Source organism: Moschus berezovskii, chromosome 20 (assembly GCF_049115385.1).
Source record: "Moschus berezovskii isolate FMDL1 chromosome 20, NW_MosBer_1.0, whole genome shotgun sequence".
In the NCBI taxonomy this organism is placed as follows: Eukaryota; Metazoa; Chordata; class Mammalia; order Artiodactyla; family Moschidae; genus Moschus; species Moschus berezovskii.
The window spans coordinates 25,289,285-25,315,649 of NC_142479.1; the positions used below are offsets into that span (position 1 = coordinate 25,289,285).

The 26,365-nt window shown below is 42.9% G+C and overlaps 1 protein-coding gene across 2 annotated transcripts in view; it reads left to right on the forward strand.

The window, feature by feature from the left end:
* Positions 1-1,460: 1,460 nt before the first annotated feature.
* AATF (apoptosis antagonizing transcription factor) overlaps positions 1,461-26,365 on the forward strand; it is a 116,904-nt gene continuing 91,999 nt past the window's right edge. For both annotated transcript variants that reach the window (XM_055400463.2, XM_088828655.1), the window contains exons 1-4: positions 1,461-1,695; positions 2,671-2,862; positions 5,607-6,035; positions 6,753-6,890. In XM_055400463.2, the coding sequence (XP_055256438.2) occupies positions 1,605-1,695; positions 2,671-2,862; positions 5,607-6,035; positions 6,753-6,890 (850 nt within the window). In that variant the 5' untranslated portion in view covers positions 1,461-1,604. The remainder of the gene's footprint in view (positions 1,696-2,670; positions 2,863-5,606; positions 6,036-6,752; positions 6,891-26,365) is intronic.

Here is a 26,365-nt window from a genome sequence, read left to right on the forward strand (position 1 = left end):
AGGCCCCAGATGCAGGCACCAGACTGCAATGAAATTATTTGTGTTTTTGCTTTAAAGCTGTTTTCTACACTGAATTCTATTGCAGGTGATAAAAAGCAGTTCTCCTTGCCTCAGTGCCTTGCCTAGGGTGCTGCCATCCTATCCTGGAGTTCATTCCTTTCGGACTCTGTGAATGTCTACCCTGAGGGCTGTCCTTCCCTGCCACAGCCACCTAGGAAGCAGCGGACATGGGACAAGTGGCCTTTTGTTGCTCTTGACGCTGGTGGCGTATGAAGACCAGGGAAGTCAGGGACCCACACTTTCCCTGGGTTGCATGGGAGACACTGGAGAATTGGCTCCCCAAGCTTCAGCTGTGGGATCCAAATGGCCTGGGCTGCTTCCAGGAAGGGCAGGAGGCCACCCCTAACCCTATTTTCTGGATCCATTTGAGGCAGTTTCTGTTTAGGAGCTTCAAGGTCTTTACAGGTGACCTCAAACAGACCCTGTAAGGAGAGACCACTTTGTTCTTCCCTGATGATCCCTTTTTACAGCTTCTGTTTACATGTTTGTTTGCCCTCCTCCGCTGATCACCACCAGGGGAGAATGTAACTTACTCATCTTTGTATCTCAATTAGCAGTGCCTGCCACATAGCGGGCAGTCAGGGAATGCATGATGAAGGAAAGTGCATATAAAGGGACTGTATTTTTCTATGTACCTGGGTGCAGTTAAATTGATCCTATTGGTCTTTATATTTTGAGTCCATCTCTGCCCCTCTAACTGTAGACCTCTGAGTTTTTCCCAATTTGTGAGCCAGTTTCAAGTGTATGCTCTCATCTTTGAACAGCAAGGTTATCAATCCTGATGGGTATGCAGTACAGCAATCCTTACTTCGCCCCCTTTTCCTTGCACAGACAAGGCTACTTGGAAAAGTTATAGAATCGATCTTTATTTATGCACAGCCATAGCACTTTCTGTAATAATTATTCCTATTAATAAAGATGCCAGCAGTCCACCGCACACTTAACACATGCCCACCCCTTAGGTAGGATTTCCAAATCAGGCTACCGGTGCGAGTGCTGGGCCCCAGACTCCTCCAAATTGTGAAATGCCAAACCTGCTCTGGATCCCAGTGAGTGCTTGCCCTAAAGTACACGTGAGGCTAGAGATGCTTACCCTTTACTCCTCCTATTTTCCAAATCAGTCACCGCAGGTCATGGCTACACTACACTTTATTCCCAAGCAAATCTCGGACAAATCTCGACGCATACTTTACGCAAGACGACGCGAGCAGCGCTTCACCGAGTCTCGGCTCTGGGCCAGCGGCAGCCACGTGCACTTGCGCGCTCCCGCGCGGCCCAACCCCTTCCCTCTCCCCGCCCCTCGGCGCAGGCGCACACGTACACGCGGCAGCCTTCCGGGCGCGCGCGCCTCCCTCCTAGCAACGCCCATAGTGACGCAAGCCCCGCCCCTTCCCGGGAGCCTCCCGGAAGTTGGCGACCCGGAGCCGGGCGCGCTGCTCGGCGCGTCCCTGACGGTGCGCCGGGGATCGGTCTCTCAGGCGAGAGGACTCGGCAGGGAGAGAGCGACGTTCACGAGAGCGGCGCCGGGCGAGGCTTTGCTGATCATGGCGGGACCGCAGTCTCTGGCGCTGCAGCTGGAGCAGTTGTTGAACCCACGACCACGCGAGGCGGATCCTGAGGCCGACCCGGAGGAGGGTGAGGCCTGACGGGGGCAAGGCCACGTGCGGAGCGGCGGGCCTGGCCCCGGGAGGACTTGGGCGGCGCGTGAGGGGCCGGCAGCTGGGCCTTGCCGCCCAGCCTACCCTCCTTTCCCTCTGCACAGAGGAAAACTGCTTCCCGGGAAGGGGGCCCCCTGGGACTCCGGGAGGAGCGCGTCGGCATTCTCCTGACGCGCTTTCTGGACTTGGTGCTCGGGTGGGCGGGGCGCCCGGAGCACTCAGGCTTGGGGTAACTGTTGATCCAGGGCTGTGGCGGACAGCCAGGTTGGCCTCGGGTTGGTAGTCATCTTTCAGGATGCCCTTACTGGCATCGCATTAGAAATGAGGAGAAGGAAGTTTCATTCTTTTAAAAAAACAAACTGCCTGCCTCTGATAACTTACCTGGAGGATTGAAGGAAGAAGTAGGCGTCCGTGGTGCCCCTTAAGCCTTTTCAGGCCTCAACAGGCTTGCTTAGTGGTTGACGAATAAGGCTGCCGTTCTGTAAGCTGCCGTTCAGCGTCTGGTTGAGAGTAATCCTGCTTTAGGCTTGAGTCCGAGAAGTGCGAGGAAGGGAGAATACAGAGGGATAAATGTGAGTGCTGGACCGTTTCTTAGGAATAATCAGTCGAAGGAACTGAGGTTGTTTAGCCGGGGTAAGCAAAGAAAACTCCCGAGGGATGGGCTGGAGTAGGATACAACATGATGATGGCTGGCTGACTTGAAATATCTGAGTGACTTTCATGTGGAGGAGGAATTAGACTTAGTTTTCTAGTAGATGCAGAGAGTCAGCTTTCTGTTCAGGAATAGCAGCAAGGTAGTGAGTAGTCTGAAGGTAGTGAGGTCCCTGTTCTCAGAAGTTGGTGGGGAATTTGCAGAGGACGTTCAGGCATGAATTTAAAGGGTTGAACAGGGTTGCCCTTAAAGTTGGTTCTAACTAGGAGGTTCTGATTACTTTTTCCCCTCCCCCCACAGCCACTGCTGCCAAAGTGATTGACAGGTTTGATGAAGGGGAAGATGGGGAAGGTGGTTTTCAGGCGGTGGGTAGCATTCGAAAGCTGGCATCAGCCTCCCTCTTGGACACAGACAAGAGATATTCTGGCAAGACCACGTCTAGAAAAGCTTGGAAGGAAGACCATTGGGAGCAGACTCTGTCAGGCTCATCTGGTGAGTAGACCTATTTGCATGTCTTTCCTAATTTTGGGGGGTTAAAATCTTTTTTTTTTTTTTTGTGATCTCTGCACAGCCAGTCTGGATGCCCCACTTACTATCTTAGGATGCCCCCTTACTATCATTGATTCGGCATTAGAAATGACCCTCTGAAGTACTTAATTTCACTTTGTAATGAATCTAAAGCCTAGAGCTATTAAGTTGCTCTATTCCTAATGTTTACACTATTGGTTCACCCTGAAATGGAGTGACAGAGAAGGCCTTCCATGTTTAGATTTTGGAGAGGGCTATGTGTTGGGCTTTCCAGGTGGCGCTGGTAGTAAAGAATCCGCCTGCCAATGCAGGAGACTTAAGAGACGTGGGTGTGATTCCTGGATCAGGAAGATCCCTGGAGAAGGGCATGACAACCCACTCCAGTATTCTTGCCTAGAGAATCCGGTGGGATGAGGAGCCTGGCAGGCTGTATATAGTCCATAGAGTCACACAGAGTCGGACATGACTGAAGCAACTTAGCACACACACACACACGTGTTGAAAAAGCATTGTGTCTGATGAGCATGCTACTCATAGATTTTCCTTTGGTTTGTCAAGTCTTGCATTGAGTCACTGGATGATATTAGTTTGTGACACTCATTTCTTTGCCATTGTCAAACTTTCATAACCCTTTCCTGTTCCGTGCAAGAGTTAGGAGGATGTGGGCTTATAGTTTAAAGATTGTGAGTTTCTCTGAGTGGGAGAAAGGGGCTGGATATACTGATTTGTGAGCGGATGCTATTTGTTCTCCTGTAGAGAGGTCAGAGGGACCATGTTGAGAACCCACAGATAATGTGAAAGAAATAATCAGTCATGCTCTGATATCCCTGATTTAGGCCTTGAAACAGTTGTGGGTACATGATCATCTTGTTTAATCTTCCCAGCAGCCCTGTGAGGTTGCTACTGTTTATCCCCATTTTGCCGATAAGGAAATTGAGGGCGTTATGTGTTAGGTAACTTGCGCAAAGTCATATATCTACTAAGTGCAGCTCAGGACTCAATTAAGGCAATCTGACTCTAAGATCTATACTTTAAACTACTATCATACATGTAAAGAAAGGATTATTTCTCTTTACTATTTGGAACTGTATAGTTTTGACAGCCTTCTGTGTCTTGAGTCTATATATTAAAGTATATCTGATATTCACTTAAAGAAGTACTTAGGACTATTATGTTTTCATAAAATCTTTGTTTTGTGAAGAAAGTTGTTGGTAACAGGCCCCTGTACAGTTATGCTTCCTGTATGCGGGGCCTTTGTGTTCTGCCCTGGAAGAGATTGGATGATCCATGATGATACATAAAGACCTGTAAGTATCAGAAGTAAAAGCAATTGTTTCTGTAATTTAATTTCTATAATTCAGATTTTTCTATAAGTAAAATCAGAAGCCATAACTAATATTCCATTTACTGAAGGATCAAGTTTAGACGACCATCCCATGGAAGACAAATCCCCTCCTGGCGGGACTTCTCTGGAGGTCCAGTGGTTAAGACTCTGCACTTCTGTTGCAGGGTGCATGGGTTGGCTTCCTGGTCAGGGAACTAGCATACTGAATGTGTTCGTGCTAAGTCGCTTCAGTCGTGTCTGATTCTGTACGATCCTATAGAGTGTAGCCGTCTCTGTGCGATTCTCCAGTCAAGAATCCGATGTGGGTTGCCATATCCTCCAGGGGATCTTCCCAAACCAGGGATTGTACCCGCGTCTCTTACCTCTTCTGCATTTGGCTGGCGGGTTCTTTACCACTAGCACCACCTGGGAAGCCCTGCATGCTGCATGGCATGGCCTAAAATGAAAAAACAACTCTGAATATCTCCAAGCTCATATCCCAGCATTCTGCACCTCAAGGTACTTTTTTTTTTAAAAAAGAAAAATTAATTTATTTTTGGCTGTGCTGGGTCTGTGTGGCTTTGTGTAGGCTTTCTTTAGTTGCAATGCATGGACTTCTCATTGCAGTGTCATCCCTTGTTGCAGAGCAAGCTCTACAGTGCATGGGCTTTAGTAGTTGCAGCGCATAGGCTTAGTTGCTCTCTTGCACCAAACAGCATGTGGAGTCTTCTGAGCCAGGGAGTGAACGCTCGTCCCCTGGATTGGCAGGCAGACTTGCAAATGGTGGATCCCCGTGGAATTCCCTCAGAACACTTTTGTGTGCTGAACCTTTGTCTCTGCTGCTTTTCCTTTCCTTCCCCTCTCTCTGTCTGATGAGCTGCTGCTGCTGCTAAGTCACTTCAGTAGTGTCCAGCTCTGTGCCACCCCATAGACAGCAGCCCACCAGGCTTCCCCGTCCCTGGGATTCTCCAGGCAAGAATATTGGAGTGGGTTGCCATTGCCTTCTCCGAATGAGCTGCTACTTATGCTTAATAAGTAAAGCTATAAGGTATCTTTCACCTGAAGCCATCTCTCACTATACTAACGACACTGCAGTGCGGTTGTTGGTTGTGTGTATCTACCACTCCTAGCAGACTGTGAACCCCTCCCCACAGATACTGCATTCTATTTGTCAGTCTCTAGTTTTTATCCACGGCTGGTTCCTAATAGGTGCTTAATAAGTATTTAATAATAAGCATCACTAGTGTGATAGGGATTGTGCTATTGAGTTGCACTGAGTACGGTAATACTTTTTTTTTTGGACAGGTGCCATAATCCTTTAGGTGAAATGAAAGAAATGGCCAAATATTTGTTTCAAGATTTTCCTTTTTCCTCCCTCGTTTAGATAAAGAAATATCTGATGAGGACGGGTCTGCAGATGAAGATTCAGAGGGCCTGGGCCTGGAGGAGTCCGACGAGGAAGCCATGAGTGCTGAGGATCAGGAGGGTGGGGACGAGGGGGACCGCAGCCTGGCCTGGAAGAAGAGGAGCGGGAGCCACTCATGGACATCGTCCGGCTTCAGTGTCCAGAGCATCCGTGACTTTGAAAAATTTACTGAGGGAATGGACGACCTTGGTAGCAGTGAGGAGGAAGAGGAAGACGAGGAGGAGAGTGGGATGGAAGAAGGGGAAGGTGAGGAAGACTTTGAAGATGCGAGTGAGGAAGACAAGGCTGAAGACAGGGCCAGTGAGGACGACGGGGTGGTGATGACCTTCTCTGAGGTCAGAGTTTCCGAGGAGGTGGAGAAAGGCCGAGCTGTGAAGAATCAGATAGGTTTGTACACTGTTTGCTTATTTTTCAGAGTGTCTGCATTTGCTCTCCGTTTTGTCTGCTTGTTTTAGGCAGTTTGCTCTCTCCCTTGTGTGTGTGTGTATGTGTGTTAGTCACTCAGTCGTGTCCAACTCTTTGTGACCCCATTGACTGTAGCCCACCAGGCCCCTCTGTCCATGTAATTCTCCAGGCAAGAATGCTGGAGTGGGTTGCCATTCTCTTCTCCAGGGGATCATCCCCACCCAGGGATCCAACCCACATCTCCTGCATTGCAGGCAGATTCTTGACCATCTGAGCCACCAGGGAAGCCCTTGCTGTCTCCTGTGTCTTGTGTCCTGCCAGTTCATTGGTGACGTGCCCCACTTACCTAGAGGCCTAAAGCACCATTCCCCTGTGCTTGACCCACCCCTGCTACCCTCACCTGCTTCACTGGCTCTGCTCTAGTACTTTGGGCAGCTGAGGAAGGTTGAGGAGACGAGCATCTTCTCTCGTTGGGCTGTAGCATCCTCTCATGTAGCAAGTCAAGATACTGGATTTATCCAGATATCTCATGCATCCAGATACTGAATTTATTTCCTGTAATAAATAGAGCGTTTCCATGGCATGAAACTGTGATAAAGCCGTGCTGCTTAGAGGCTGTTTTGATTTCCGGTCCCTCTCCTACTCCCCACCCCAGGAAGATTTTATAACTGAGAAATGGAATTCTATTTTCTGTCTCAGCACTGTGGGACCAGCTCTTGGAAGGAAGGATAAAGCTGCAAAAGGCTCTGCTGACCACCAATCAGCTTCCTCAGCCAGATGTTTTCCCTGTCTTCAAGGACAAAGGTGGCCCAGAATTTGCCAGTGCCCTGAAAAACAGTAAGAGTACTCATGCTTCACTGGGGTGCGCAGAACCCTGAGGGTTCATTGGGATCTACTGTGATTGTATTCACAGCACCACGGAGTTGAGAAGACTTGGCTTTAGTGATGATATAAGATAGTGATTTTTAAGTTAAAAAAGAGCAGTATAACCCTTTTGTCAAATGAAGGTAATTTTGATCAAGACAGATGGAGTTCTGTCTATTCTCCTTATTTCTATCCCTGATCTCACATGCCCTCCCCCTCCCCTTGGTTTTGAGTTATTTTTAAAAATTTTTATTTTAAAATCTTTAGGTTTTTTGTTTTTTTAAATATTTATTTATTTGACTGTGCTGGGTCTTGGTTGGGACACACAGGATCTTCGATCTTTGTTTCGCCATGCTGGGTGCTTTAGTAGTGGCATGAGAACTCTTGGCTGCAGTGTGTGGGATCCAGTTCCCTGACCAGGGTTCCGACCTGGGAACCCTGCACTGGGAGTGTGGAGTCTTAGCCACCAAACCTTGAGGGAAATCCCTGAGTTACTCTTTTAATGCTCAGAGAGAACCCGCTGGTACAAAACAAAAGGGAGACGGTAAATGACTAAACTCAGTTGGTTGAAGTTGTATATCATGTGCTTAAAGGATGCCTTGCTTTGTTGGGTAGTTTCTAGGACAACATACAGAGATGACCTTACTTCTGTCTTCTTCTGAGCTGCATAGAGTGAGGAGAAGGTGGGGACCGCAGAAAGAGGAAAAAGTTGTGACGAACTGCTGGTCTGTGAAGTCCCAGAATTTTAGAGAAGAAAAGGAGTTTAGTAATTATTTTCCAGATGAGAGAACCAAAGCCCAGAGAGAATGAGTTGCCCATAGTTACATAGCCAGATTCCACCTGGCAGAGACAGACTCCTGCAGCTTTTCTGCCTTCCGGTCTAGGAGCCACCTGCTGTGTGCCTGTGTGCCCAGCGGCACTGAGGACTGGGGCTAAGGGAGGGACGGGGTGCTGGGATTGCCATCCCTTGTTTGCAGGCTGAGACTTGGTTTAAATATTGATTGATTTGGCTGTGCTGGGTCTGAGTTGTGGCATGCAGGATTTTTGGTAGTGGCAGGTAAGATCTTTACTTGCGGCATGCGAACTCTTAGTTGTGGCATGTGAGATCTAGTTCCCTGACCAGGGATTGAACCTGGGCCCTCTGCATTGGGAGTATGGGGTCTGAGCCACAGGACCACCAGGGAAGTCTTGAGGCTTATTGTTGTCATTTGCTCTTTCAAGCTTGTTTTTATAATATCACGGAGTTTGAATGAGAAGGGTCCTGAGGAGTACATCTGATTTGGTGTCTGCTTCTTGGTAGAATCACCTTAAACTGTTCCAGATAAAAGTGTAGGATTTCTAGGGTAGGGAGTCCTGTGAATCTTTTTCGGAGGGGACTACCCCGTTTAGTGGGGAATGACTTCCTAGCGGCCAGTCTTCAGATTGTGTGTCCTGCCACACTTGAAGTCAGGAACCTGCAGATACTATGAGGGTGGGTCTTCTGTAAGCGGCTTCCCAACTCTTCCTCCCCTCTTCCCTCAAGTAAATGATAGCTTGATGGTTTCTAGCATTTTTGAGGTTTTTGGAGCATTTCTCTGCTATTTTTAATGACCTAGTGCCCTAATTTCATGTATGGAAATTTGGAAGGAGACCTCAACTGCCCTAGATTAAGTGTCTTCAATGTTTCGAAATGAAGCTTTTTCTGTTTTGTTACTCATTACTCTTCTTGCTTGAGCCAACCCTCCCCCTACCCCCCTTTTTGGGATTCATCTCAAAATGTAGGTACGACTGAGCGAGTTCACTTCCACTTTTCACTTTCACACATTGGAGAAGGAAATGGCAACCCACTCCAGTGTTCTTGCCTGGAGAATCCCAGGGATGGGGGAGCCTGGTGGGCTTCCGTCTATGGGGTCACACAGAGTCGGACACGACTGAAGTGACTTAGCAGCAGCAGCAGTTCTTCGTTTAAGGGACACATAGTTAATCTTGGATGCAGTTTAGTTTCTTTAGCTATTTTACTGTTATGTAACTTTTATTTTTGCAACAGTTCAAGTCTTTTTAATCTGTCTCTCTTTGTACTTAACTAAGTTGCTTCTTTGCCTCATTGGTGCATTCTAGTTAATCTGACAGATGTCGCTCAACCTGACTGAATGGGTTGCAGAGGAAAAGGGGGAAGAAAGGACTATTTGTTTGGTATCACATAGTCTAAGATGGGAGGGTGGAGAGTTTTCTTTTTTAATTTTTATTAGAGTATAGTTGATTTACACTGTTGTGTTTCATGTGTACAGCAAAATGAATCAGTTATACATAGATATATATCCACTCTTTTTTAGATTCTTTTCCCATATATTATGGAGTATGGATTAGAGTTCCCTGTGCTTCACAGTAGGTGCTTATTAGTTATCTAGGAGAGTTTTCTAATTACCAGAATTTCTGTGCATCTGAAGGGTAGCTAATTTTTGTTTTTACCTTTATGACTGTAATATTGGTGTGTTTCCCTATCTTGGTAAACAGAGTTTAAGAAAAACTTCTTGGTTATGTTACTCTGAATGAACAATTTATACTGTGTTTTATATATATATATAGCTGATGTGGAACATTGGCAGAATTTGTACTGACCCCAAAACAAACACTGGAACTTATTTTCTTCAATTAAATCTCTCTTCAGTTTGGCTGGTCTTCCTGTAAGGTCAGACTGCCTGGGTTTAGATTCCATCTCAGCAGTGGATTAGCTGAGTGACCTTGAGCAAGTTACTTAACTTCACAGTCAGATGGGGATAATATGATTGTGAGGATTAAAGAACATGATCGATATCAAGCATTAACACAGTGTCTGGCACACTGCACACCACAAATGTTAGGTACACACATTCTCTTTTTCTGCAGAAAGAGTTGTCTGGCAGTGTTCAGCCCTCTGAATAGTGGTTGTCAGTGTAACTAACTGTCATCCCTACTGTCTCCAGTGTTTGTTTTTTTTTTTAATATATTTGGTTGCCTTGGGTCTTAATTGAACTACACAGAATCTTTCCTTACAGTGCACCGACTTTTGGCGTGGGGGCTCAGTATTTGCAGTGGGTGGGCCCAGTTGCTCTGTGACATGTGGGATCTTGGTTCCCTGACCAGGGATCAAACCCGTGTACCCTGCATTGCCAGGCAGATTCACTGGACCACCAGGGAAGTCCCTTCAGTGTTTTTTGACTTTCTACTAGTATTCAAATTCCCTATACAATTTATTTTTTAAATTTTTATTTGGCTGTGCCGGGTCTTAGTTGAGGCATGTGGGATCTTAGTTTCCTGATCAGGGATCGAACCCAGGCCCCCTGCATTGGGAACAAGGAGTCTTAGCCACTGGACCACCAGGAAAGTCCCCCTTATATAATTTAAATGAACCATTTGTTCTTGAAAATGAGTAGTGTTATATTCTACTGTGATACTTACAATTCAGCCTTGGCCTCTTGTGACTTATGAAAAGGTGATCAGAGATTTCTTTATTGCCAAGCCCAGTTACTATCTCCCTAAAGCATTCACCCTTTTCTTGAAATTATTTCCCTTTGGTTTTGGTGCTTCCACATGATGTGTGGGTTCTCCTGCGTTTCTGATCCTTCCTCATCTCAGCCTCCTCTTTTATCCTCTCAGTGTCAGCCTCACCGCATTTAGGATCCTCTTCTCAGGCTGTGTTTTCTTGATTCCCTCCCCGGCCCGGTCATTTACTCTCATAGTCTTAAAACAACATTCTCTAAAATAGAGCGGACTTCCAGCTGTATTTAAGCCACAGTCAAGTCCTGAGCAGCGTGCCTTTGTACCGTAAGCACCTTTAACTCTATTTTTCAGAAACTAAGCAAATCTCTCCTTTCTTCCCCAGCGCTCTTGGTCCCCAATCACGCTGGTATTACATGTTAGTGATTATAACTCTTGCTGAGAAATAATTTCAGAGGCATTTTTTTGGGATATTTTTGTAGTTGCATATGTGGTAAGTCATGAAGTAACCATAGCAAAATTAAGAGATTTTCCATGCACAGAACCATTTCTCTAAAGAGGTGAGCTTTTTCTGATTTTCTTTTAAAAACTTCTATCTGTAGCATTAGGAGATGGTTCCTTTATGTTGGTGACAACAATATATAAAGAAGAAGGCAAGGTACTTAAGGAAACCTCCAGCATGAGTATATCTAAAACTTTTCATTATGGAATATATCAAACCTATATAAAAGTAAGAGTTGTCCATACAGTGACTTTATACACCGTTACCAGTTAAGCAATTGTCAACTCATGGCCCATCTTATTTCATCTACTTTAACTAACTTTTCTCCTACTTCTGCTTTATTTTGAAGCAAATACCAGACAGTCTATCATTTTATCAGGGAATCAGCGTGGATCTCTGAGAGAAAAGGATTTTTTAAAAAATCACAATACCATTATCCCACACAAAAACGCTGAGGGTGATTTCTTAATTAAGCACAGCTGGTTTGGATGGAGGGGGAACTGAGAGAGCATTCCTGTAACAGGCGCTCTCCTGTCTTTTCTAGAGTTTGTGCTGCAGCTTTAGATGAAGTGATTATAGGAAAGCCAAACTTCAGCCGTAATAAGTTGACCTTTTAGTGAAATGCATGTTATTAATGTATTTAATGAGATGCATTACAAACTGCAGTGAGCACCGTGTTTCATTACAGGTCCAAAATGCAACATCATTAAAGACCTTTAATAGAAACAATGGTTGACATTTTGATATTTCCTGTAAGCAAACCCCCCCAAGAACGCAGCATAACGTGATATATAGAGGAAATGTTGAGGTTTTTTTTCACTTGCTTAAGAGTATGACAGCAAATTCCACTATTAGTAAATTAAATTTTCTTTGCCCTGCTCCGCCCTGTCTTCCCAGTTCCCATTCTTCCCATCTTCTAGTCCATGTTCACCCTCATATCTCTCTGTGGCCCTTCCTTGGGCCCCTCAAATATTTTGACTTGAGTAGACTAAATATTTTAATGCCAGTTTGACCACAGCACTAATAGACACCTTAAAGAACAACTTTTAAAACTTTGAGTAAGTCATGGCAATCGGAATTTTGATAAATAAGGTTTCTGTTTTGGTTTTTATAAATTTTATTTAAGTCGGCACTGCATTCACATGGTTCAGAATTCAAATGATACTAATGACGCTATAGAAAAAATCGTCCTTTCCACCCCATACCCCTGCCACCCAGTTCCCTGTCCCACAGGCAACCAGTATTGTCAGCGAAATTCCCCCTTTGTTAATTACTTAGTTGCCTTAGGTGACAAATCCATGAACATCTATTTCAGTGTTCTCTCAATTAACACTTTATGGGTTCATGGCAGAGTTCTCATGAATGATCTGTGGAACCCTGGAATACTCTTAATTACTTGGGATGGGTTTAAGTATTGCTTAGAAGGAAGGTACCCTTAAGCTTCTCCAAGTGTAGTGCTGGGTAGGATTAAGGACCCTTATTACCCCAGACTTCATCTAGCCAAGCTGGTGTGAGGAAGATTGATCTTTTTGTTTCAGCTGATGGCTATCATTTTTTAAAAAATAGCTTTACTGTTCTAATTATATAATTACGTCATGCCTACTTCAAAAATTCAGAAAATACTTAAAAGCATAAAGAAGAAAATAAGGATTACCTGTAATCTTACCGCCCAGAGGTAACCATGGTTGTCATTTTGATGAATATCCTTTCAAACCTTTTTCTGTGCTTACACACATGCGCACACACACACGCACATACACTTTTTAAAAACAAACATGAAATCATATGTACTATTTTATAAGCTTATTTTTTCTACTTAATATATTATTTCGTGTCACTGTATTTAGATGTATATCAGCATTTTCAATGGCTATAGAATATTCCATTTAATAGATTTATTGCAGTTTATTTAGCAAATCCATATTGATGGATGCTCAGGTTTATTTTTGTCTTTCACTTTGATAAAACATGCTTTGATAAACACCCTTGTACATACATATTTGTGCATTTTGTCTAAAAGTAGTACTGTCCAATATAAATATAGTGCCAGTCACATACATAATTTCAAATTTCCTAGTAATCAGATTTTAAAAAAGAGTGAAAAGAAACAGGTAAAATTAATTTCTGTGGCATATTTTATTTAATGGAGTATATTAAAAATGTGAGTTAACATATAGTCAATATATAAATATTAATGAGATAGATACCTTACCTATATATGTACTTTTTATGTCAGGGCTTTGAAATTCAAAGTGTATTCTGCATTTACAGCTCATCTTGATTTGGACTAACCTCATTTTGAGTGCTCAGTTGACAGATGTGACGAGTGAATATGGTATTGGGCAGCATGGATCTGCATTCCTGTAAATTGGATTGCTGGGACAAAGGGATTGTACTTCTGTTTCTTTTTTAGGCTTTTGGAAGATACTGCCAAAATGGCCTTTAGAAGAACTGTAAACCATTTAAATTCTCATCTGTAACAGTTGTTTTCCTCTAGTCCTGCCACCACAGAGTATTATTGGTCCTCTTATTTTTCCTAAACTCTAGGTAAGAAATGAAGGCAGTCATTTCTTGATAACTTTCTGTTTGATATTTACACAATACCTGTTGACCTATTTTTGAAATCTATGCTCTTTTGGTGTGTTTCTTAGGGAATGAATTCTATATAGGAAGACTTTTGGTCCCTATTAAGCTGCTCCCTAATTTATCCAGTGTGGTTCATTAGGCATTTATACTATATAGAGAGTCAAGTGGGGTCAGCAGAGCTAGTGCTTTTCCAAAGCGACCAAGTCGGAAACCAGGCAGAGTGTCAGATTCATAGGCCATGATTCCACCCACCCTGAAAAGATGAGCCCTACGTGGCTCATGGAGCTATGGAAGCTTGAAAAACTACTGCAGCCAAGCTGGTCAGAACATTTGTTTTATTGTTGTAGGTTTTGGGAATTAGGGTTGTCTTCAACCCTAGAAACAATCTTTAATAGTGATGAGTAGTTAGGTAAGGAAGCAACCTGAACTAGTAGTAGTAGACGTAGTAGTGTTGGTGGTGGTAGTTAGTAGAAGTCGTAGTTAGTAGTAGTCATAGAAAGTAGTAGTGGTTAGTAGTAGTCATAGTAAGTAGTAGTGGTTAGCGGTAGTCGTACTTAGTAGTAGTTGTAGTGGTGGCAGTCATGTGACATACGCAGTAGAGTCACCTTATCCACTGGATTCACGGTGAAGTGGGACATGTCCGTGCAGGTCGCAGCCTCTCTGTCTGGACACTTCATGAACTCACATGTAACCGTATTTGCCTGACCAGAAGAAAAAGGGAGAGGGGAGCCGCTTAAGTAGTGCCTGTGGTTCTTCTAGCTGTCTTACTCAGTGCCCTGGAGGGAGCGTGGATGGCAGCTGGAGTCTTTGGCCCCTGCAGTTATTCTTTGTTCGGGTACCGCTCCAGTGAGCATCTCGTCAGACAGACTGCGAGTCTACTGGTTGCAGTTGCAGCCTGAAGGCTTCATCCAGCATGTTCCCCAAATGTAATCATCCGGGGTTTAATGGACGAAGAAGCTGTTGTGTTTGAGGGGAGAAACCGCCCGTGTTGAACTTGCAGAGAGACTGTGGTAGTGTACTTCCTGGGCAGTTTTGGGGATTTGTAAAGTAGTTTTGTGAGAACTTGATTTTGGCTTTATGCTCAGACTTTATTTTTCTTTATTTATTTTCAAACTTTAAACTTTTTATTTTGTATTTGGGTAGAGCTGATTGACAATGTTATGTCAGGGGAGCAGGAAAGGGACTCAGCCATACATATACATGTATCCATTCTCCTGAAAACCCCCTTCCCATCCAGGCTGGCACATAACACTGAGCAGAGTTCCCTGTGCTATACAGAAGGTCCTTGTTGGTTATCCATTTCAAATATATATGCTCAGACTTTAGAACCCAGCCACTGCATAAGATACTACTCTGTTATTGTTATTTATGTCCTAACATTTATTCTTTTTTTTTTTAATGTGGACCATTTAAAAAATCTTCATTGAACTTGTTGCAGCATTGCTGCTGTTTTATGTTTTGTTTTTTTTGTTGTGACGCTTGTGGAATCTTAGCTCCCTGACCAGGGATAGAAGCCACACCTCCTGCATTGGAAGGGACCACCAGGGAAGTCCCTAACACCTATGCTCAAATCTTCCGATTAAAATTATATGTGAATATGATAAACAGAAACATTCAGGAAGACAGCAGTCCTTTGCCTTATATTGTCTCATTCTATTTCATTTTCCTTTTATAATATTAAATAACTTGTTTATATCTATTTCTTTATCCTTTGGTATGAAAGGTTAGAATGCTACTGACAGGTTAAGATGAACATTGAACATTGACCATTTCACTTAGCAACACGGTGGCCATCTGTGACCTTGATGAGCATTTTGGTGGGGTTGGAGGGATACAGGCTTGACTGGGATGCATTTGTGAGAGGACAGGAAAAAGGAATCTGAGATAGTGAGTAGAGCAGAGAAATGGGATATTGGATGGAGAAGGTTCCAAGGAGTCAAGAGAGGTGTTTTGTTTTTGAGATGGGAGGAATAGCATGCTTGTATATTGGTAAGAATGATGCAGCACCTCCCTGGTGGCCCAGTGGTTAAGAATCCACCTGCTAATGCAGGGTCAGGGATTCGATCCCTGGTCCAGGCAGATTTCACATGCTGCAGGGCAACTAAGCCCATACGCCACAGTACTGAGCCCATGCTCCATAATAAGAGAAGCCCACAACTAGAGAGTGGCCACCACTCGCCACAACTTGAGAAAGCTCATGCACAGCGATGAAGACCCAGCGCAGCCAAAATAAAAAAGCAATGTGCAGAGGGGAAATTGGTGAGGTGGGGGGGGACAGCTGCTGTAGCAGTGTCCTTAAGGAGGTAAGTGAGATGGACGATGGCGTGAGAATGATGGCCCTTGCTAGTTGTGGGGGCACTCTAAGTGTAGTGACAGGTGGGAAGACAGTATATAAATAGACACCGATAGTTAAGAGTCTCTGAAAATTCTCTTCCATTGGTGGTTCTCTTTGAAAAAGAAACCAAGGTCGTAAATTGCAAGTGAGTAATGGAGGAGGAGGTGGTAGAATTTTGAGGAGAGGGTATGAGGTAGTCATCCCATCCTTTTTCCACAACCCCTTTGCATTCTGCCATGCAACCAAGGTTTCTGTGCTCCAGCTCAGTCGGTAAAGAATCTGCCTGCAATGCAGAAGACCTGGGTTCCATTCCTGGTTCGGGAAGATCCCTGGAGAAGGAAATGGCAACCCACTCCAGTATTCTTGCCTGGAGAATCCCATGGACAGAGGAGCCCGGCAGGCTACAGACCACACAGAGTTGCAAGAATCAGACCCAACTTAGTGACTAAACCACCACCACCCATATGTTGAACCTAGGAGTTGAAGATAAACAGCATTTGCCTTCTTTTGGCAATAAGCAGCATTTATGATGTGTTCAGTTCAGTTCAGTCTCTCAGTCGTGTCCGACTCTTTGCAACCCCGTGAATCACAGCACGCCAGGGCTCCCTGTCCATCACCAACTCCTGGAGTTCACTCAAACTCATGTCCATCGAGTCGGTGATGCCATCCAGCCATCTCATTCTCTGTCATCCCCATCTCCTCCCGCCCCCAATCCTTCCCAGCATCAGAGTCTTTTCCAGTGAGTCAACTCGTCGGTTCCTACACCAGGGCAGGGAAGAACTGGAACATCACTTATTCATTCCTGTGTGTTCAGAGGCCTGCCTCCCCAGCTATGCAAAGAACGTTCCTAGTTTGGCACAAGTTCGTAGTTCAAGTAAATCTTTTATAACCCTGCATCAGGTGCTTATAATCACGCTGTATTTTAGTGTGCTTCACGTTTGGACTGTTTATTATATCGTTTTTTGTCTAGGTCTCTGTATTTCCTTTATCCCCTCCTTTCAGCTTGGTTTTATCATCTCAGTCATTCCCCCCGCCCCCCAATCATGCTGTCTCTCCTCTTACACTTTCCCAGTTTGTGTGGGTTGTTCTCTGGGACCAGTGTGCTGGATCCTCTTGTGACTTCCTTCCTCGCTCCTCTAGGGTGGAGCTCTTTTCTGGCTCTCCTGTATTCCTGTACAGTAAGTTCCCTACACATGTATAAGTTTGGTTCCAACAGACTTAGCCTAGGTACCCAACTAACACAGTCGGCTATATAATACTGTACTGTGATAAGTTTATAATACTTTTCACATAAATAATATGTAAAAAATAAAAATGAAAGCATTTTTTAATCTTATAGGACAGTACCTTGAAAAGTACAGTAGTACAGTACAACACGGATTTCCCAGGTGGCGCAGTGATAAAACAATTCACCTGCTAATACAGGAGATCCAGGAGATACAGGTTTAATGCCTGGGTCGTGAAGATCCCCTGGAGGAGGAAATGGTAACCCACTCCAGTATTCTGGCCTGGGAAATCCCATGGATGGAGGAGCCAGGCAGGCTACAGTCCATGGGGTTGCAAAGAGTTAGGCAGGACTGATCACACATGCACAGTACAACAGCTGGCATACAGGGGCTAGCCTTTGCATCTTTGAAAGTTTGTAACTTGAAGGCTTGTATGTAAGGGGGCTTACTGAATTTTCGTTTGTCAATTTGTTGCCAAATATTCATGGGGAGTCAATTATCTGATTTCTCAGATAATTTAAAATAGATTTATAATTCACACAATACCAACTTTCTCATGGTTCTGGTTAAATTACATATACCAGTTTATAACAAATGGCAAAATCTGTAACCCTGTTCAAAGTTTTTAAAAATTACTTAAGAATAATTTCTTGTATTTCTATGCCACCTTTATAGTTCTGGTTTCTCATTCTGAGGCACTTTCGACATGTAGGAGTGATGTGGACTTTTTTGAGTTTTACACATTCATAAGTGAATGGTCTGTGTCTCGTGCCTTTGTTGGTTTCCTGTGAGCTGTAGTTTCTGGGAAATGAGCAGCTCTTATTCCTGTAACTCTTGTAATCCAGTGATTCATGTGCCTTCTTCATGAAGATCCAGTGCGGCTGTAGTGCTGTTATCCCTCTGATAGGAACTCTAACTCAGTGTAAAGCCCCAAAGATCTGTTACTTTTTTTATTTTATATTGTACTATATTTTATTTATAGTGTTGTGTTTGTTTCAGGTGTATAGCAAAGTGATACAGTCATATATGAATTAACAAAAGCAGTTCCCATCTTTTGATGGGGAGCTCGTGGTTTATAATATAAATGGCATTATTTTGGGAGAGGGATAACTTAGGTAAGGCATTGGGTTTTTTTTTCTTTTTGCAGCTTGAGGCAGTTGTAGGATGACTTAACGTAGCTTTTTGCAACTGTATATTCTATAGTATTTTTTTCATCTGGTGATATTTTAACTGTTAATGTTTATGGCATTGTGCTTTGTACCATTTATTAAATTTAGAAAAAAAAAGAAAAAAGAAATAAAAATAAAGAAGCTGAAAAAAAAAAATAGATTTAAAAATACTCCGCTCTCATTCATCATTGAGATGTTCTTAATGGGTGGGGTATACATTTCTGGGTTGAAAATTACTTTGTCTTAGAACTTGAAAGTACTGCCCTGTATGAATTTCCTATTGTTACTGTCAGAAATTCCCACAAGCTTGGTGGCTTAAAACAGCACAAATATGTTACCTCATGTTTCTGGAGGTTATAAGTCATAACATCCAGGTGTCAACAGGGCTGTGCTTCTTCTAGAGACCCTAGGGGAGCCCCGTTCCCTTGCTTTCTCCAGCATCTTGAGGCTGCATTCCTTGGCTCGTGGCTCCCTTCCATCTTCAATACCAGTGATCCCATCACACCAGGCGTTGCTTTTCTGACTTTGACCCTAACCGCTTCTCTCTGGTAAGGACCTCATGTTTCCATTGGGCCCACCTGACTAATTCAGGCTACTCTCCCCATTGCAGATCCTCAATTTAATCACACCCGCCAAGTCCTTTTGCCTATAAGGTATTCACAGGTTCTGGGGGTGAGAATGTGGACATCTTTGGGGGCCATTGTTGAGCCTGCTGTCTGCCATCCAGGCATTGTCCAAGAGACAGTGGTTGGCCGTTTGAGTCTCATTCCTTTGCAGGTGACTTGTTTTTGTTCTCTGAAAATGTTAGGGCTCTTCTCTAGATTTTCTGAAACTGCCCGATTATCTAGCAGTGGTTCCTTTGTTATTCATTGTGCTCAGTACTTATTGGGCCCCTTTAGTCCCTTTAGTCTGAAGACTGTGCCATCCTTCAGGTTGGGGAAAATGTCTTTAATATTTGTTGAATAATTTTCTTTCCTCGTTATGTCTGCTCTTTTTTTGCAACTGTATTTTTAATAGCTTAAAGTTCTTTTATTTTTTGAATGTTCCTTTTTGGGTAATTAGTGTACTTAAAGTATGTTATGTACATTTAAAGTTGTTTGTTTTATATTCGCTTTAGTTCTTAGAAGTATTCCTATCTCTACCAGCTTTTCTGTTTACTCTGGACTTTTTTCCTCTCTTCTAAATTTGTATCCAAGTTATATCTGTATATAAAGAGTCAAGTAATTCTATAAATTCTTATTATGAAAACTTATCTACTGACTGTACACTTCATCCCCTTGCCATAGCCCATTCTCCTAAAGTAGCAATTACATTTTAAATTATTATTATTATTTTTTGAGTTCATGAATTTATCTCTGAATCTCTAGTTGACATGTTTTTGTTCCTACTCGATCTTTCAGTTTTAAGCATTATTTATTGACTTCTCATTATGAAAATGAGGATTTAGCCCTCGTTCCTTCTACAGTCATGCACACTATCTGTCCCTTCCTGGTTATGTTGTAGTTTTGTTAGATCAATAGTCGGTGTTTACATTATTATGTCTGTGTAAACACTGTTCACAGCTGAGCCATGTAATATATATACCATGATTATTTTTCCTTTCCCACACACCATTTTGTTTTCTAGAGTTAATAATTGTTGCATTTCTGTTTATTTTGTTTTCTCTGCAGTCATTCAAGCCTGAACTTTTCTCTAGTTGTCTCAGTCTCCCCTCCGGATAATCAGTTGCATCAGATCTCCTGCCGGTTCTTCTTCCTAAAGAAGTCTTTCCTAGAACCCTTTGTTTTGTCCCCTGTAATTTGATGTATTTATTTTTTGACTATACTGGGTCTGTGTTGCTGATGTGGGCTTTCTCTTGCTGCTGTAAGCGGGGCTACTCTTGATTGTGGGGTGTGGGCTTCTCATGCGGTGGACTCTCTTGTGGGGTGCGGGCTCTAGAGCATGGGCTTGGTAGTCGTGGCGCATGGGCTTAGTTGCTCCACAGCACATGGGATCTTCCCGGATCAGGAATGAAACCTGGGTCTCCTGCTTTGGCAGACAGTTACCACTGAGCCACCAGGGAAGCCCTCCCGGAACCTTTTGACCTGCTCTAAGCTGGATCGTTGCCCTTCTCCAGGGCCCGGCCATCAGGCGGGGATCCCCCTTCACCACTATCCTAGGGGTTACCTTCGCCTCCTGCTTCTGTGGATCTCCTAGTCAGGATTTTTCTTGGCTTGCTCCCTTACTTTGGTGAAGCAAATCCTCTAGTAGCTTGTTGAGAAAGAGTGGACTAGAGGAAAACTTTTTTTACCCCTTGATTGTCTGGAAGTCTCTTTATCATCACAGTTGATTGACTTACTGTGTATAGAAGTCTATAGAATATTCCCTTGCCTTCCACCTTCTGAAGTTGCTGTTGATGAGTCTGAAGTCATTCTGATCTCTGATCTTACTACTGATTTTTCCTCCCCGTAAATTCTTTGTCCAAGGAACCCTGGAATTTCATGATGCTGTGCCTTGGCATGGATGTGCAGGCCTTTTCAGTCTGGAGGCTTGTTTCTTTCAGTCCTGGGAAATTATCTTGAAATTATTTTGTTAGTGATTTTCTTCCTTCTGTTTTCTCTTCTTTCTGGAAGGCCTGTCATTTGATGTTAGACTTCTCTGATTTTCTTTCTTTTTTTTTTCCTTCAGTTTCCTAGTTCTTTTTGTCTTTTCTTTCTTTTCTTCCCTCTCCCCACTTCTAAGACATTTCTTCAGCTTTATTTCCTCATCTACTGAGTATTTTTATATCTTCTGTCATAGTTTAATTTTACTGTTTCTTCTCTGGGGATATACCTGGGGTGTGTGTGTATGTGTGTGTGTCTGGGGATATACCTGGTGTGTGTGTGTGTGTGTGTGTATGTATGTATATTTTTAAGAGTTCTTCTGGCATAGTCTGCTTCCTCCAAGCTGCTTTCTTTTGTTTTAACCTGGTTGTAGTATGTTAGATGTTTTCCTCAAATACTTGGCGATCTTTTAGTCTGCTGTGGACTTTCAAGAGTGGGGTACTCAAAAGCTGATGAACAGTTTTGTATGTTTGGGCAGGGCTCTTTGTCCGTGGTTTCTGTTGTAAAGTGATCTGTCTGGGCCGTGTGGGGAACACCCATGTCGGCATCTTCACATCTCGGCTCTTTATGGGGTTTTAGCTGCCAGAGGACTTCTAATCTCCTGCCTGGCTGCCAGCATTGTAGGAGGCTGGTAGGCTGGGGGTCTCAGCATTCAATCTGGAAACTACAGCTTATTCTCCCTGTTTTGAGAATTATGCCCTTGCCTCAACTCAGGTGTCCCCCTGTCCAGAGATGCTAATGTTTAACTCTCTTCAAAGGATAAATCTCTCAACTTCTGCCTGAGTAAAAAGTGGTGTGTTGACTGTAGCCCTGCCTGCCTCTAGTCTTCTAGAGGTGCTGGTTCTTCCGTCTTGTGAGGTTGTGTTCACGGACCATGGGGGGACTGCTTCCTGTTCTTCTCCACCGGCACCAGAGTCAGCTTGCTCAGGTTTGCTATGTCAGTTATTTGTCCATCTGCTTTTTTTTTTTTAACTGGTTTACTGAGGTATAACTGACATATGTTGAACTGCATGCAGTTCCCATTTCTCCGCTCCTCTATAAAATATTCCCGGAAAGAGTCGTCTGTACTCACTGTCTTGAGCCCCTTTCTCTTACTCTCTCATGAGCGCATTCCATCCAGCCCGTGTCCTTCTCACTCCACCAAAGCTGCTCATCAGGATCACAGAAGACCATCACGTTCCTGAGTTCAATGGTCAGCTCTCAGTCCGTGTCTTACTCAACCTGTCAGCAGCTTCTACACAGTTGGACCTCTGTGTACACTCCCGAAGCCATCGCCAAGAGTCGGACACTGCTGAGCACACACATGCATGAAGCCATCATCACACTGAAATCGTGAACGTATTCCTCATCCCCAGAAGTTCCTCAGCCTCTCTGTAATCTCTCCTCCTGCTCCTGCCATCCCTCGGCAACCAGGAGTCTGTTCTCTGTCACTGTAGATGGGTTTGCATTTTCTAGAATTGTGTATAAATGGGATCATGCAGTTTGTGCTATTTTTGTCTGTCTTTTACTCAGTGTAGTTATTTGGAGGGTCAGCCATGCTTTTGCCTGTGTCAGTAGTTCATTGCCTATAATCCCTGAGTAGTAATCCATTACCTGGATATAGTATACTTGCTTTGTTTTGTTTCTAGTTTTTAGCTGTTATGGATAAAGCTGCCGTGAACATTTGTGTGCATGTTGTATGGATATATACTTCTGTGTCTCCTGAATGACTAAGAACGGAATGGCTAGGTCACGTGGTAAATGTGTCTAATTTTCATAGAAACTGCCAAGCTCTTTTCTAAAGTGGTTAGACCATTTTACAATCCTACCAGCAGTGAATAAAAAATTCCACTTGCTTCACATCCTCATTAACACTTGGCATAGTCGTTCTTTTTAAATTTCAGACATTCTAATAATTGTATAGTCCATTGGCTTTTTAGCTTCCAAAACTTAGTTGCTGTCATTCTCTCTCTTCCAGGCATATCTCGGAGATATTACAGATTTGTTTCCAAACCACTGTATTTCACTTAAAGTGAATATTGCGATAAAGTGACTCACGTGAATTCTTTGGTTGCCAAGTGCATGTAAAAGTTCAGTGCAGTTCAGTTGCTAAGTCGTGTGCAACTCTTTGTGACCCCGTGGACTGCAGCATACCAGGCTTCCCTGTCCTTCACCATCTCCTGGAATTGGCTCAAACTCAGGTCTTTTGAGTCGGTGATGGTGTCTAACCATCTCATCCTCACTAGTCCCCTTCTCCTCCTACCTTCAGTCTTTCCCAGCATCAGGGTCTTTTCCAATGAGTCTGCTGTTCACATCAGGTGACCAAAGCTGCAGCTTCAGCATCAGTCCTTCCGATGAATATTCTGGGTTGATTTTCTTTAGGATTGACTGCTTTGATCTCCCTGCTGTCTGAGGGACTCTCAAGAGTCTTCTCCAGCACCACAGTATGAAACCATCAGTTCTTTAGCATTCAGCCTTCTTTATGGTCTCTCACATCCTTACATGACTACCAGAAAGTTATGTATGTACTATACTATTAAGTGTACAGTAGCATTATGTCTAAAAAAACTACATACCTTAATTAAAATATACTTTAGTGCTAAAAAACACTAACCATCATCTGAACCTTCAGTGAATCATAATCTTTTTGCTAGTTAGGGTCCTGTGGTGATGTTGATGGCTGCTCCCTGATCAGAGTCGGGGTTGCTAAAGACTGGAGTGGTTGTGGCAGTCTCTTAAAATAAGACAACAATGAAGCTTACCACATCAATTGACTTTTCCTTTCATGAATGGTTCCTCTGTAGCATGCAGTGCTGTTTGATAGCATTTTATTCACAGTAGAACTTCTTTAAAAATTGGAGTCAGTCCTCTCAAACCCTCCTACTGCTTTATCAACTAAGTTCATGTCGTATTCTGAATCCTTTGTTGTCATTTCAACAATCAATTAAGTCCACTGTCTTTTATGGACATGGTTTGTAGTGCCCCAAAATAATGACAATAGTAGCATCAAAGATCACTGATCACAGATCCCATAATAAATATAATAATGATGGAAGCATTTGAAATACTGTAAGCGTTACCAAACTGTGACAGAGACACAAAGTGAACAAATGCTGTTGGGAAAATGACACTCAATGCAGGGTTGCCACAAGCCTTCAATTTGTAAAAACACAGTATCGGCAGAGTGCAATGAAACAAGCTATGCTTGAACTTGATCCTTCTTTTGTGGGTTTATTCCTTTTAAATTTACTTTTAGCCAGTGGAATAGAATAGTGAGTTCAAAATTAGATTCACACAAATACAGGCAATTGGTTTTTTACAAAGGTACAAAGTCAGTGGGTGGGGAGAGAATAAATAGTCTTTTCAACAGATTATGCTAAAACAGTAGTACATTCATTGGCAAAGGAAAAAAAATGAACTACAGCTCATACTTTATACAAAAATTAACACAAAATAGGTCACTGACTTGAGTGTAAAACGTAAAACTATATAGTGTTTTGAAGAAAACATGGGAGAAAAATTGTCATGACCTTTAGTTAGAGAGAGTTCTTAAATCATCAAAAGCATAATCCATAAAAGAACAAATTGATGATTGGGCTAAATCAGAATTAAATCTTTTGCTTTGTGAAAGACGCATTAACAGAATGAAGAGACAAGCTACAGACCAAAGGAAAATATTTGCAAATCACACATGATAAAGGATTTATGTTTAGAATATATAAAGAACTCTTAAATGCAACAATAGAAAATACTCTTAAAAAAAGAGGCAAAATATTTGAACAGAAACTTTACCAAGGAAGATATAGGATGACAAATAAGCACATGAGAAGATGTTTATTTAACATAATCATTAAAATCACAAGGAGATGCCCCTGTATACCTATTACCATGACTAAAAGCAAATACCTGACAATATCAAGTGTCAGCAAGCGTGCAAAGCAACTGGAACTTCCTTGCATTGCTGGTGGGAATGCAGTCTAGCCACTTTGTAAGAAAGCTTAGCAGTTTTTTTTTTTTCAATAAAGTTAAATGTATATTTACAAGATGACCAGCAGTCCTCCTCTTAGATATTTTCCCTAGAGAAATGAAAACATACGTCCACACAGAGACTTGTATGTATGTGTTTATAGCAGCATTAATTATCATCACCAAAAACTGGAAACTGCTCAGATGTCCTTCAATAGGCAAATGGATAAACTGTGGTATATTCTTCAGTAATAAAAAGGAGCAGAATATTGATAAACTGCAGAATTGTGGATGAATCTCAAAGGTATTATGCTAGTGAAAGACGCCAGTCTCAAAAGATTTTATATGTTCCCTCTATATGACATTGTGGAAATGGTAAGACTAAAGGGACAGAGAACAGATCAGTTATGGGCGGAGGCTAGGGGTGGGGGAAGGGTTTGACGACCAAAGGGACAGCCTTGCTTTCTTCTTTGTTTCCTGTATGTTTCTGTTCACCTCTTCAGTAGCCTCATTTCTTCCTTTTAAAAATTGTTTATTTATTTATGGCTGCATCGGGTCTTAGCTGCAGCACGGGGCTTCTCTAGTTGAGGCACCCAGGCTCAGTAGTTGCAGTGAGCAGGCTTAGCTGCCCTGCAGCGTGTGATATCTTAGTTCTCCATCCAGGGATCGAACCTGTGTCCCCTGCACCGGAAGGCAGTTTCTTAACCACTAGACCACCAGGAAGTCCTAACCTCATTTCCTTGGAGTGTTTCCCACCTGTTTTGCCAGTGGCTTGCCTCTGAACCCTTCAGCTTGGCTGGTTTGAGAACATTTTGCTTGGATTGAGGGAGTCGTATAAATAGTTGTGTGCTTATTCCCATATAACTCTGGGAATATCTCTTATGGTAATGGGTACATGATACAGTACTTCTCAGGATGGAGGAATGGGCTACATCAAGCTATAGTGTCATTTTCGCCTGAAAAATATATCTCTGGTACTAAAAACTCACCCAGGAGAGAATAATAGATGACGCAGAGCTTCTAGATTTTGATGTGGGTTAGAACTGAAAAATGAGATGTCTTTAAACTCCTTTCCCTTCTCTTCTCTGATAAGTGATATAATGTGGTTTGGACACTCAGAGATTCCTGAGATTCCAGGTTCTGGTTGATGATTTACTGCAAAATTGCTTATAAATTGAAGTAGAAAATGTTTTGCAGACCTGGCAGCTTTCTGGCTTCACACCCATTTGTCACCCAGCATTTCCCTTTGTGTATAGAACAAGAATTAATTAGGCTGCACTGCAGGAAAAGTTTATGGCTATAATTTATATAGGATGAATTTCTTTTTAAAGAGACAGCATTGTTTTGTTACACCTATATACATACAAGTGTGTGTATATATAAAGTGGGTTTTTTCCCCTTAAAGCAGTGTCTGTGAGCCTTTGGAGTGAACACTCATTTTTCTGCTTAACGCTAGACATTGGTGGAATAGATGCTTTTATGGTGATTGCTTTCTGATGAAACCATTGGGGTTTTTGTTTCTTGTTTTTAAAATCATTGTATACTAGGGAGCGTGTCTCAGTTTTAGGTTTGTGTTTTTAGACATTGGTCAGACTTGTCTGGTTTCCAAAGCTTTGTATTCTTTTGGTTTCTTCGAAGACTTTTTCT